This window comes from Cydia splendana, chromosome 1 (genome assembly GCF_910591565.1).
Source record: "Cydia splendana chromosome 1, ilCydSple1.2, whole genome shotgun sequence".
NCBI classification, from domain to species: Eukaryota; Metazoa; Arthropoda; class Insecta; order Lepidoptera; family Tortricidae; genus Cydia; species Cydia splendana.
The window spans coordinates 2,995,746-3,009,920 of record NC_085960.1 but is presented as its reverse complement, the minus strand read 5'-3'; the positions used below and the strand labels follow the sequence as shown (position 1 = coordinate 3,009,920).

The 14,175-nt window shown below is 40.0% G+C and overlaps 1 protein-coding gene across 1 annotated transcript; it reads left to right on the top strand.

Annotated features, from left to right (window-relative positions):
- Window positions 1–2,557: 2,557 nt before the first annotated feature.
- On the top strand, window positions 2,558–3,100 carry LOC134789369 (uncharacterized). Its single transcript, XM_063760307.1, has one exon. The coding sequence runs from the start codon at window positions 2,558–2,560 to the stop codon at window positions 3,098–3,100; it is 543 nt and encodes a 180-aa protein (XP_063616377.1).
- Window positions 3,101–14,175: the final 11,075 nt, after the last annotated feature.

The window sequence follows — 14,175 nt, the reverse complement described above, 5'->3', positions numbered from 1 at the left end:
ACTGACTTCTGGCGTAGCATCTGGTCGGTGCCTGCCGGGCACACCGAGGGGAGTTGGATGAGTATTGTCGAGCATGAGTGCGAGTCCATCGAACCCATGGGGGCAGTCACCATCAGCCCCGATGACGTGAGTTGTGCCATCCGCACGGCCCAGAACTGGAAAAGTCCTGGGCCGGATGGATTGCACAACTTCTGGCTAAAGTGGTTCCGATGCTCGCACTCGCGCTTGGCAGCACAATTTCAACAAGCCCTCGAGCTTGGTTCTCTTCCACCTTCCTTAACAACTGGTGTCACCTTCCTGCTCTATAAGTCCGGTAGTACCACGGAAGCGAAGAACTACAGACCCATCACATGCTTGCCTACACTATACAAGCTCCTTACATCCATTTTGAGAGCAAAAATCAACGCGCACATTGTTGCAAACAATATTCTGGCTTCCGCTCAAAATGGATGTAGGGTTGGGTCCCGTGGTACTAAAGAGCTCCTCCTTATAGACATGACCATCTGCCAACAAATCCGACGGAACAGGGGGGCCCTCTCAGCCGCTTGGATTGACTACAAGAAGGCCTATGATTCGGTGCCTCATTCATGGTTGGGGAGGGTCTTAGAGTTGTATAAAGTTGATGCAGCTTTGAGAGCCTTCCTAAGCACGTGTATGAGGCAGTGGACCACAGTCCTTCGTCAACCAGGAGGCGGGGATGACCGCCCTGGCCCGCAGGATTTTATAAGGATTGAGCGAGGAATCTTTCAGGGCGACAGTCTGAGTCCCCTGTGGTTCTGCCTAGCTCTGAATCCCCTCAGCACACTGCTGAAAGATTTGGGACTAGGTTGCCGGCTTCAGAGAGAGGGTGAAGTCATTTCTCACCTTCTGTACATGGATGACCTCAAATTATTTGCACCAAATAGCCAAGACTTGTTGGAGCTACTGAAAACCACCGAAGTCTTCAGTAATGCCATCAACATGGAATTTGGTATCGATAAATGTGCGGTTATGCATGTACAGCGGGGGAGGGTTGTAAATTCAACAAATTTACAACTCTCTGAGACAATGTCTTTCAGATCTATCTCTGAATCAGAAACCTATAAATACCTTGGTATGTCACAGTCGTTGGGTATTGAGGATGAGGGTATTAGACGGTCGGTGAAGGAGCGCTTTTTCAGTCGGCTCACAAAAGTCCTAAACAGTCTTTTGTCAGGAGGCAACAAAGTGCGCGCCTTCAACGCCTGGGTAATGCCCCTACTCACATACTCCTTTGGCATACAAGGTGGACTCAGACCGAGCTGGACGCCCTGGATCGGAGGGTCCGATCACTGTTCACCACACATCGTATGCTACACCCACGCTCGTCAGTTATGAGATTGTACATCCCACGGAAGTGTGGAGGCCGAGGCTTCCTAAATGCCAAGGATCTCCATAACCGCGAGGTGTACAATCTCAGGAATTATTTCCTTAACAACGAGTGTGGGATGCATCGTGATGTGGTGGCAGTAGACAGGAACCTAACGCCGCTCTCCTTGGCAAACGAGAACTGGCGCAAACCTGTGGTACTAAGTACTGCGGATCGCAAGGCGGCATGGGAGAGTAAGGTGCTACACGGGCGGTTCTACAAGGCCCTCACGGGACCCGACGTGGACCTGCTCGCGTCGGTGAACTGGTTACGATTCGGGGACCTCTTCGGAGAAACCGAGGGTTTTGCCTGTGCAATTGCGGACGAAGTGATGATGACGAACAACTATCGGAAATATATCCTGAAGGACGGTACGGTCGACATTTGTCGGGCATGCCGCCGTCCCGGAGAGTCACTCAGGCATATCATTTCCGGTTGTTCTCATCTTGCTAACGGCGAGTACTTGCACAGACATAATCTCGTAGCCAGGATTATTCACCAGCAACTTGCTCTTCTATACGGCCTTGTGGACCGCGAAGTACCGTACTACAAGTACTTACCTGCGCCTGTTCTCGAGAATGGTCGTGCCACGCTCTATTGGGATCGATCTATCATCACTGACAGGACTATTGTAGCCAATAAGCCTGACATCGTGATAATAGATCGATCGCAACGTCGGGCCGTGCTCGTTGACATCACCATCCCCCATGATGAGAATCTCGTGAAAGCCGAGAAGGACAAGTCCAGTAAGTACCTAGACTTGGCTCACGAGATAACAGCCATGTGGGATGTTGATTCGACGATCATTGTCCCGATAGTCGTTTCAGTAAACGGTCTAATAGCGAAGAGTCTCGACCAACACCTTAAGAGACTCTCGCTAGGTGGTTGGATCAAGGGTCAGATGCAGAAGGCGGTGATCTTGGACACGGCGCGGATAGTCCGCCGGTTCCTCTCTCTGCAGCCCTGACCACCGGTAGCTTGGGCCTTGCCCCGCTGCTGGCGGCACCCTAGGTTAGGTTTTTTATAATGTGTTTATATTAATTTTTATTGTTTTGTAAGTGTTTTTATATTTTACTTTTATATTCATATTATAAATAACCTAACTTAAGATGAGAAATGAATAAAGAGAATAATAAATAATAATAATAATATAATGTTTCCAAAACCGAGATGATGGTGTTCGCGTCGGGTTCTGGGCCGGACAGCGTACCTCCGGTGTATTTAAATGGGTCGGAAATCAATGTTGTTAGGCGGTTCAAGTATTTGGGGCACTTGTTGACGGAACGGCTGCATGACGATGCTGACATTGAGCGCGAGCGGAGGGCCCTCGCCGTCAGAGGCAACATGCTCGCTCGGCGGTTTTCTAAATGCAGCAAGGATGTAAAAACCACACTCTTCAAGGCATACTGCTTAGGCATGTACACCTCCCAGTTGTGGATAACGTTCACGCAGAAGGCAATGAGCAGAATAAGAGTTCAGTACAATGACGCGTTCCGGGCTCTTATGCGGCTGCCGCGGTGCTGCAGCGCGTTGGGCATGTTCGCGGACGCGGGGGTCCCCGACTTTTTCGCGGTAACGAGATCCCGCGTTGCCTCGTTCTGGAGGAGACTGCGCCTTTCCGACAACAAAATACTTGTGGCTGTTTCTGACGATATAAGGAGTCCGGTGTTTAAGCGCTGGATTTCTGTTCACATGGACCAGAATAGAAAATGACTTGCACTTAAAATGTGCGATCTTGATTTATTTTAACATGAGTGGCACCCCTCTACAGTGTCAGTATAGTTTTAGTTTTTAAATTAGTTTTAATGCAATTTGTATATGGGTACTGTCTGAAATAAAAGCTTTTTATTTTTTATTTTATTTAAAAAAAAATAAAGCTGAAGACGGTCAAAAGTCTGTACATGGAAGATATTTGAAAAAAAGTTGGCTGGGGATACTAAGAATCGATAACAGAACACGTTCCAAAAGTTTTTAGAATTCTTGTCTGTTTGTGTGTTTATCTGTTTGTCTGTTTATTTGAACGCGCATCACGTGAAAACGGCTGAACGGATTTTGATGACAAACTTTACTAATCTGTCGAGAAAATTCCCGGCCAGGTTATAGGCTATAAAAATTCAACCCCTAAAAGGGGGGGTAGCCACAATACTCGATTGACTTAAGTTTGCCCCTGAATCTTATGGCGCTACTTAGGAAGGAGGGGCAAACTTTTTTCAAATATGTACTACCACTATTGAGTACCCTGGTAAACTAACAGATGGCGCTGAATTTAATACGTTGTGACATGAATAAGCCACCGAGAAAAGATTTTGCCAAATTAACTCTAAGTTTAGAAGAGGGGTTACGGATATCAACAAAAATAATTGAATAATTATGTTGATTTAATAAATTAATAATACAACAAAATTAAACGACAGTAAATTAATTGCCCCTCATTGCACAGTGCCATCTTTTGGGGAACTGAATAAACATTAAGTAATCAAGAAAACTAAAAATGAGTTTACATAGTTACGTAGTGGTAAAATAAACACACATATCAACACGCGTATAATTGCATAATTATTTAAAATTATAAATTTTCTCCATCATGAATTATACCTAATCGTAATTATATCGCAACCATATCAAATCCATATTCATACGGAGGTATCGCCTACTTTAAGCACTTAATAATGGCCACGAAGGTGGGTACTTTGAAAAAAAAAACATTGACCTCTGTCATTTGCAGTGCCGGATTAACCCTTTTAAGAAAAATAAGCACTTGCTCATGGTCTAATAAAACATGGTCTTCCATTCCCAGAGTGACACGGGCCTACGTCACAATAACATTGCCACTTTATTTCAACATAACATGTTACATGGGTACATTATACCTATGGTTAATAAGTTAAAATATTTCTTTATAATTTTATAATTTTCATTTATATGTATTTTAGCTTAAATTTTACAATAACACGTAATTTTTAATTACTCGTTAGTAATATCTTCCGATTCACGAAAGAAATTTCAGACTTTCGGGTAATTCTGTTTATACTACTGGCAACACAGGATAGCGCTGTGCACATTTGACAATTCGGATCTAGATAACTTCATGCCCTGGGTTATAACCGCGAAAATCGAAGTTCGCAAATTGCGGGCATTTTTCTCTGTCACTCTTATTACGCCTTCATTGGAGTAAAAGAGAAAGATCCCCGCAATTTGCGAATTTCGGTTTTTGCGGTAGCCGCTCTGACCGTCATCCTTGTCGAACGCGTGTTAGTTGTTATTTCCTTCTCGCTCAGTGTCAGCAGTCGCAGTGTTTTCCAAACTTTTCACGTCGTAAGCTTGGTAATTAATGTGTAACTGTGAATTAGTTTTTTAAACGTTTGTCTTGTATAGATAAATAAAGTTTAATTTAATACATTAGATTTGTTTTATTTTACTATGTTTCTACATGAATAACTTAAAATTAATGCCGTTAAAATAATTTTCACCGTTGGTTAAAATTCTCCCACATTTCAAAGTTTGAGAACCTGTAAACAGCATGATGACGTAGGCGCGTGTCAGTTAAGTCATACGCAAATCTCGGAATGGAGTACCAGGCGGAGTATATTATTATACCATGCACTTGCTTAGGGCACCACGTCTAGGGGGCACCAAAACCGTAGGCAAAACAAAGCGCAGGCTGCATCAGCATTACAGTCGTCGTGGAGTAGGTACCTACATGAAACTTTTATACGTGTACAAGTACCTACCCATCTAATAACGAAAGGTCGTAGGGATCAAGTAAGAGAGTGAGAGTACGTAAAGAACATCTCCAACGTAGGCTTTCGATTTGACCTTACGCGGAGGCCCTTAAAGTCATGGAAAAATATCTTGCTTTCGGGCTTGAGGCCAGCCGATTTTTTCGCCATAGGTTACCGATTATTGCTCTCTTTTTACCGAATTTTGCTCTCTTGCACGCCAGATTTGTCGGCCAAGCAGAGTTGCTCCTTAGCCGCGATCCTGAGACCTAACTGTCAAAGTGTTATAAGGGGCCCCGTGAAAGCCGAAAACTAAAAGCATCCTATCAATTAGCGCTTTCGAGTGAAGCCAAAGAGCGAGCAGTAGAAGAGTCGTGATTACATGCATAGATTCGATTTCAAGCCACTCTTTTGCAGTTCGGCGTAAGGTCTTATGCGAGGTCTTCTGCCTTATGGCAAAGTTGATCTTCTGCCTTAATTACACTTGGGCGTGGATCCAAATCCAAGCTTTCCTCTTTCGCAGCTGGGCCTTCTGCCTTGCTCACACTTCACATTCACTTGGTCAATTCCAAGCTCTGCTTTCTTGCATCTCTGCCCTATGCGAAGCTAGACTGATAGAAAACTGTCCCATCCCTTCTCTGTATGAAATCCTGGATTCGCGCCTGGTTGGGACTAAAAGTAAAAATGTACAACTGTCTATCAAATTGCGTTTTATATATCGAAAAATTTTCGCGCTCGCTTCGCTCGCGTTTACAATTACATTATAAGTAGTGATGTACCGACTATTGATTTGGCCGACTAGCCGACTAATCGGCGCTCGAATGGCCGATTAGTCGGCCGACTAGTCGGCTAGTCGGCCAGATCATTAGTTTCGTATAAGTTTAGGTGAAAAACAATATTTTTGCTCCTTTGGTTGCGCTATTCATCATATTAGCTTGGCTAAAAGGTGTTCTCTACAGGTTTAAAGACCTATCACAAGAATCCTCGTTCAATTTCTGTCTTTAGTTCTTTTATTTTGCGATCCTGAGCAGACCGTCAGTACAGCTTGTAGGAGGTATTTCTAAGGATCTATTTCCCGTACGTAGTCGCCAGTTAAGAACCTATCCCCTGTGGTCAGCCTTATTACGAGCAACGTGCCCTGTCTAAGTCTCTAAATTTAACAATAAAATTGATAGTTCCTCGTGGCTCCACCATTAAAATAATGATAATAAAAAAATAACTATAGAACTTGCACATGAAATTACACGAGAATCAGTTGAGATCGACCTGTAGAGGAAAAAACCAGCCCTCCAACATACGATAACGATCAAACGGTCAATTATATGAACAAAAGTTTTCGTATGCAACCCTGAATAGGTATTTTAGTAAAATAAACATAAAACGTATGGTAAATATTGACTGTTGATTTCTATATTTTCTATTTTTCTTTCACTAATAAAGTGCCGACTAATCGGCCATTTTTGCCGACTAGTCGCCGACTACAAATGTGGCCGGATAGTCGGCTTTCCCGACTAGTCGGCGACTAGTCGGTACATCCCTAATTATAAGATATGATAAAGGTGACATTCGGGTGGCGACTGCAGCAGCATTACTCTGTTGTAACGTTACTGCTGCAGCACTGTCAATTTTCGTGATAAAATTATGTAACTGATTTCCATACTAAAAGTAAAAACCGGCCAAGTGCGAGTCGGACTCGCGTTCCAAGGGTTCCGTATATTACACAATTTTTAACAATCAGTGCCGGATTAAGATATTTTGATGCCCTAAGCATTTCTAGGTGCCCCCTCTCCCTAGGGTCATCAAGATTACATTGATTTTTTGGTAAATTGAGAGAAGTTCATTGCCGCATTACAGCTGAGAATGGAAATCAGTCACATCATTTTATCACGAAAATTGACAGTGCCGCAGCAGTAATGTTGCAATAGAGTACCTAATGCTGTTGCAGTCGCCACCCGAATGTCACCTTTATCATAGCTTAGAAAGTAATAGAAACGCGAGCGAAGCGAGCGCGGAAATTTTTCGATATAAAAACGCAATATGATAGACAGTTGTACATTTTTACTTTTAGTATGGAAATCAGTCACATCATTTTATCACGGAAGTTGACAGTACTGCAGCAGTAACGTTGCAACAGAGTAATGTTGCTGCAGTCGCCACCCGAATGTCACCTTTATCATACCTTATAAAGTTATTGAAAACGCGAGCGAAGCGAGCGCGAAAATTTTTCGATATAAAAACGCAATTTTAGTTATAGTCCCAACCAGGCGCGAATCCAGGATTTCATACAGAGAAGGGATGGGACAGTTTTCTATCAGCCTAGCTTCGCATAGGGCTCGATATTTAAGGGTCTCAGCGAGGTTGTTTTCATGCATAAAATATGCAAGAAAGCAGAGAGCTTGGAATTGAATTGGCGAAGTGTGAGAAAGGCAGTAGGCCCAGCTGCGAAAGAGGAAAGCTTGGATTTGGATCCACGCCTAAGTGTAATTAAGGCAGAAGATCAACTTTGCCGTAAGGCAGAAGGCCTCGCATAAGACCGCCGAACCGCAAAAGAGTGGGTTGAAATCGAATCTATGCATGTAATCACGACTCTTCTACTGCTACCGATTGTTTCCCAAAGAATTATGAGCCATTATTTTTGCAAATTAGCTTTTGGACAGCTAAAAAAATCGTGTGGTAAAAACGATGTGTCTGTCCCTAATTTTAAAATATGTTCACCATTTTCAACCTGGCATTTTGGTGCCCCCCCTGAACGTGGTGCCGTAAGCACGTGCTTGTTTTGCTTATTGGTTACAAAGTCTTTATTAATTCAACCATTAAAGTCGACGAGTACAAAAAAATTTGAGCTAGCTCTCAATTTAACATATTTTTTTAAACATTATTTTTAATTTGACCTTACAATTACTCGTAAGTAGGTAAGACCGTTAAATATTTAAAATGATTATCTTATCAGAAAATTATCACCAATTACTCTAAGAAAACTACTACTCTAAGTAATCCGGCACTGTTAACAATGTATTTTTTATGTGAAACGTGAGTGAAATCTCTTTAAAAAATCCGTAGCGGTCGGATCAAAAACTGTAATTAAGTCCGACTCACGCTTGACTGTACATTTCTAATAGGTTTTCCTGTCATCTATAGGTATAGACCTATTTTATGTATTTTTTTTTTAATTTAAGACTTAGTAGTTTCGGAGATAAGGGGGGGGGAATGGTCATTTTTTGCCTATTTTCTTGAATAACTTCTAAACTGTTTATTCGAAAATTATAAAAAAAATATATTTGAGATCCTTACAATAAGTTCTTTCATTTGATATGTAACATGATATGGTTTGAAAAATTAAATTTTTTAATTTTTTCATTTACCCCCCAAAAGTGGCCCCCATGTTTAAAATTCATTTGTTTACGTTACATGTCCGTATTTGGGTCACAAACTTACATATGTGTACCAAATTTCAACTTGATTGGTCCAGTAGTTCCGGAGAAAATCGGCTGTGACAGACGGACGGACAGACAGACAGACAGACAGACAGACAGACAGACAGACAGACAGACAGACAGACGCACGAGTGATCCTATAAGGGTTCCGTTTTTTCCTTTTGAGGTACGGAACCCTAAAAATGTACAACCGTCTATCAAATTGAGTTTTAATATCGAAAACTTTTTTCGCGCTCGCTTCGCTCGCGTGTTCAATAACTTTCTAAGATATGACGACTGCAGCAGCATTACTCTGTTGCAACGTTACTGCTGCAGCACTGTCAATTTTCGTGATAAAATTATGTGACTATTTCCATACTAAAAGTAAAAATGTACAATTGTCTATGAAATTGCGTTTTTATATCGAAAAATTTTCGCGCGTTTTCAATTACTTTCGAAGATATTGCGACTGCAGCAGCATTACTCTGTTGCAACGTTACTGCTGCAGCACTGTCAATTTTCGGGATAAAATTATGTGACTGATTTCCATTCTCAGCTGTAATGCGGCAATGACCGTCACTCAACTTACCAAAAAAATTCAATGTAATCTCGATGACCCTAGGGAGAGGGGGCACCATGGTCTAGAAATGCTTAGGGCATCAAAATATCTTAATCCGGCACTGGTTGTTTGCGGAGTGAAACGATTTGGGACTCGCATTTTATACGCATTACCATGGCTTCCCGAAAAAAATCGAATCATTCGCGAAAGTCTCGCAACGCATTGAGGTTACAAGGGGCACGTGATCTTCCTCAGGAGTCTGAAGAAGACCACGGTGAGTGGGTGACGCTCTAGCCAGGCAGGCCGCTTCGATTTCGCTCGCGCACGTATACCTTACTGTATCGTCCGATATACATCTACTAGGTACTCTGTCGTTTAAATCACGTGTAAAATTTGAATAAGGGCGAAAAAAACTATTGATTTTGGAGTGTAGTTTTATTTAGTGGTACCTAATTGTAAAATATTTTATCTGGACTACAGTCCTCTAGCATATCCATCTGTCAACTTTACTTCAAGTTCCGCCTCCAGGGGAGAGGGAGAGAAATTAGGCTTAGAAGTGAGCCGCTTACTGACACAGACCGAATTCCACGCGGGCGGAGCCGCGGGCACAGCTAGTAGTAAATATAGTTACTTATTGGAGTTTATTAATGTTTTTTTTTTGAGTAGAATAAAATTAATGCAGTCGTAATATTAATAGATCACTACACCTTATAAAACAAAGTCCCCCGCCACGTCTGTCTGATGTCTGTATGTTCGCGATAAACTCAAAAACTACTAAACGGATTTTCATGCGGTTTTCACCTATCAATAGAGTGATTCTTGAGAAAGGTTTAACTGTCTTAATTTGTTAAGGTTTTGTGTAACCCGTGCGAAGCCGGGGCGGGTCGCTAGTTACAAATATATTTGCAGGTTATTATTGAAATAAGGTGGAAAAAAGTAAATAACATTTTTGATTTCCTACCACTTGTTTAGGTACCTATATAAATGTACTCTCTGTCCCACCCTTTTAAAAATTCTTGGTACGCCCATGGAACGAGGGTACAATCCATAACCCCCTTATCGAGCCTGCTCATAATATAACTAATTAAATATGATGCCCTCAATACGTTTAGGTACCCAATTTCATTTAGATCTACTTTTGATATTGGTTTCCTTGAGTGTGAGTGAAGTGTGGAGTCAATCTCAAAATTATTCGGACTGAATAGCAAAAACAGCTCACGTTCGCTGCGTAGAAAGGGCAATGAGAAGAAATAGGCGCCGCAATAAGTATTAGGTAACCCTTCTACGGACTAAAAACGAGACCTCCCAAATTTAACAAAGATAATTTAATATTAACTAAATGCTTGCAAAACGTAATACCTTAATCTGACCAAACTAAACGAGAATAAGATCTGCGGTCTGCGGTCCTTTGCTTTGATGATAGATCTAAAAACGACATTATGGACTTGGTTTTATTCCAACAATACCCTATAAATAAACTGATTTGTAATCTTAATCATCGGAAATCGATACTCGTGACAGGACGATCCCGGTCCTAATTAGTGCCATAGATTAGACAAAGCACCCGTACCTATAGATCTCAATTCTTTTTCAGGCGAAGTCAACAACGACGCATATTCTTAATATTGAACTTGGCTCTCATTTCACATTTATGTTTTTGATAGGATTTATAATAATTTGTTTATTTTCTAGCAATTGAAGAAGATCCCTAATTGACATCTGACACTTTTACAATAGTAGGGGAGCCCACGATGCTAAATCGGGATTTACTCGAGCGTCATACAGACCTATTGGAATCGAAGTATTATGAAGAAAAAAACGTTATATAAAGTATTTTTTTCCAGCGAGCCGGAAAGCGTCTACTATTTTTTTTTAATTTCGGGAGGTTGGCGGAGGGTTAAAAAATCGTTAAGCAGTTTGTGGGTTTGGTCGTTATTGTCCACGTTAATGCTATATTTTTTCTATAACTTAATATAACACTTATTTGTAGGCATTTTCTAGTGATGTACCGACTATTGATTTGGCCGACTAGCCGACTAATCGGCGCTCGAATGGCCGATTAGTCGGTCGACTAGTCGGCGAGTCGGCCAGATCATTAGTTTCGTATAAGTTCAGGTGAAAAACAATAGTTTTGCTCCTTTGGTGGCGCTATTCGTCATATTAGCTTGGCTAAAAGGTGTTCTCTACAGGTACAAAGACCTATCACAAGAGTCCTCGTTCAATTTCTGTCTTTAGTTCTTTTATTTTGCGATCCTGTGCAGACCGTCAGTACAGCTTGTAGTAGGTATTTCTAAGCTTCTATTTCCCGTACGTAGTCGCCAGTTAAGAACCTATCCACTGTGGTCAGCGTCTTTACGTAAAACGTGCCCTGTCTAAGTCCCAAAATTTTGCAATAACATTAAAAGTTCCTCATGGCCCCACCATTAAAAAAAACAAAAACTGAATAATAATAAAAAAATATCGAACTTGCACATTAAATTACACGAGAATCAGTTGAGATCGACCTGTAGAGGAAAACACCAGCCCACCAACATACGATAACGATCAATTATATGAACAAAAGTTTTCGTTTGCACCCTGAATAGGTATTTTAGTAAAATAAATATAAAACATATGGTAAATAATGACTGTTGATTTATTTATTTCTGTTTTTCTTTCACTAATAAAGTGCCGACTAATCGGCCATTTTTGCCGACTAATCGCCGACTACAAATGTGGCCGGATAGTCTGCTTTCCCGACTAGTCGGTACATCCCTAGCATTTTCTTAATCTGACGAACACTCATCGAAGTCTTACCACAGACATAGCATCCGCTCGCGCTTGACAGACAGCTTAAGTGTGCGAAAGGGAAGCCATCACGTATATGAACATCCCATGAGTGCGAAAAAGTCAGACTACCAATGAGAAAACGTAACCACTTTTGAGTTTGACGACGGCCGCGGACGGCCAAGAGCGAATCACGGTAATTTACGAATTGAAAAATATACACGAATTAAGACGAAAAATGTTAAATAAGGTAATAAAATGAAGATGGTGTCATGTAGTGCCGGATTGCAGTGTCACAGAGCCAAATAATCCAAGCAAATACTCATTTCACAGGTAATTATGATATTCAGAGCGAACTTTTCTTAACGATATTTTGTCAAATTACCAGCATAAAAAGTGTATGAAGCCGGTTTATACAGTTCATTATAAGTTTTTCTTCCGTTCCGATATTTTATCATATTAGTCAATAATTTAGAATATTTTGTGTAAAAACATAAACTGTTAGTTTACGCTAGGGCTTGACAAAATGTTCATATGACAGTATCGATAACTTGTCAGTATATTAATAGCTATGTAATTATTTCTTCACAAGACATCATTAAGATATTAGCTTTTATAACCGACTTCAAATAATAACGATTGTTATACCTTTTTGAAGGTGTTCATGTTTAGCGTGTCATGATAACTTCAATTTCCAATACAGTAAGAGTTACATTAAGATAAGTCTGCAACGATTTTGATGGCAAACGCAGTGCAAGTGTTATTTATACGTCATAATGTCGAAAAATTTTAATGTTTAAAATAACACATTGGAAAAAGTAGTCGATAAAGCAATCAAACATCGTCAGATTATTAATATGTTGTAACATGACATCACTATTTTTGATTTCACATAGACAATTTACGCACACACTTGCATTTCATTTTAGGTCACACTTTTGAAGATTGACAGTTGTTCTTTATCATACTAATTCTATGAGTCTTACTCATCGACACATGTTTGAAGTGCCGTATGTGGGAAAAAATATGTATCCCTTAGCCTGATAAAGGGTTAAGACGATACTATTGCTCAGCCTTTTTACGAGCCTGCCTTTTTGTACGACCCAATTACAAAATTCAACGACAAAAGTGTAGGTACATTTGTTTCGTATTTAATTTATAAAACAGTAAACTCATGATGCTCCGATTTATTTGAACGATACATTTACAAAATTTAGATACGCGTACTAAATATAAATAATAACAATTCACTGATATGCCACTTTTTGACAGCCCTGAGGAAGTAACTAACTATAAGAGAGAACCAAATTGAAAACAATGATGAACAACAATTCTCAATTTTTAAAACTATGGTGTGCCAATATTGATCTATAATGTATAGTTCAGAGGTAAGTATGCAGACCGTAGAGAAGATTTAAATCAATAAAACTATTGGTCAGATCGACTAGATTTTTGCTATACAAAATGCAATCTTAAATCAGAGATAAAGAACGTGCTTATCGCGTGTGTCACTTGAAACTGAAGAACGGCTCGTTATTGTGCCAGCACAGGAATAGCGATTCGTGGACATGGGAATTTAAAATGCGAAAAATTTATACTTCTAGCTAGGCTTCTTAACAAAAGCAAAATAGTGTTATTTTTAGTTATTTCCTTTTTATTACCTAACTACGATCATTTTCTTATTTATTAAACGAAAGATATACCAAAACAAAAAGTGGCAGCAGCCATTTGATCGCTGGACGACTAGAACTTTAGAAACGACGTAGTCACAACACAAAATCAAACGTAGACACAAGGAAATTCCCTCCACAATCTCCCTAGTAACCTATTATACATGATGTTAATACATCCAAAAATATTATTAATATTAATTTGCAAATAAATTGTTGTTTATTTGATTGGAACTAGTTGAGCCCTGGTAGTTAAAATATTGATCAAAGTCGCATTTATTTTCCCACTGTTTTCATGATTATTCTCTATCTATTCAATAATTGTATAAACTCACAATTATTGAATATTCTTTTTATCTTTAACTTCACTGACTTCATTTTTTTCTCACTCATTCATAATGTTTAATTATCCTCATTGACAATTTGTACTTTATACATTAAATTTAAATCAAAGACACAAATTTAATCATTCAAAAACATTGACTCAACAAAGACAATTAACGTACTTGGTCATTAGTATCAGACACAGAAAGCCAACCTTTTAAACGACATATTTACTCAGTCTAAATATAACGACTTGAGAAAGACCCTTTATAAAAACTCGATACCTATAGACGACGATTTCGTACGACAGAATTACAACAAAATGGGTGACCAACTC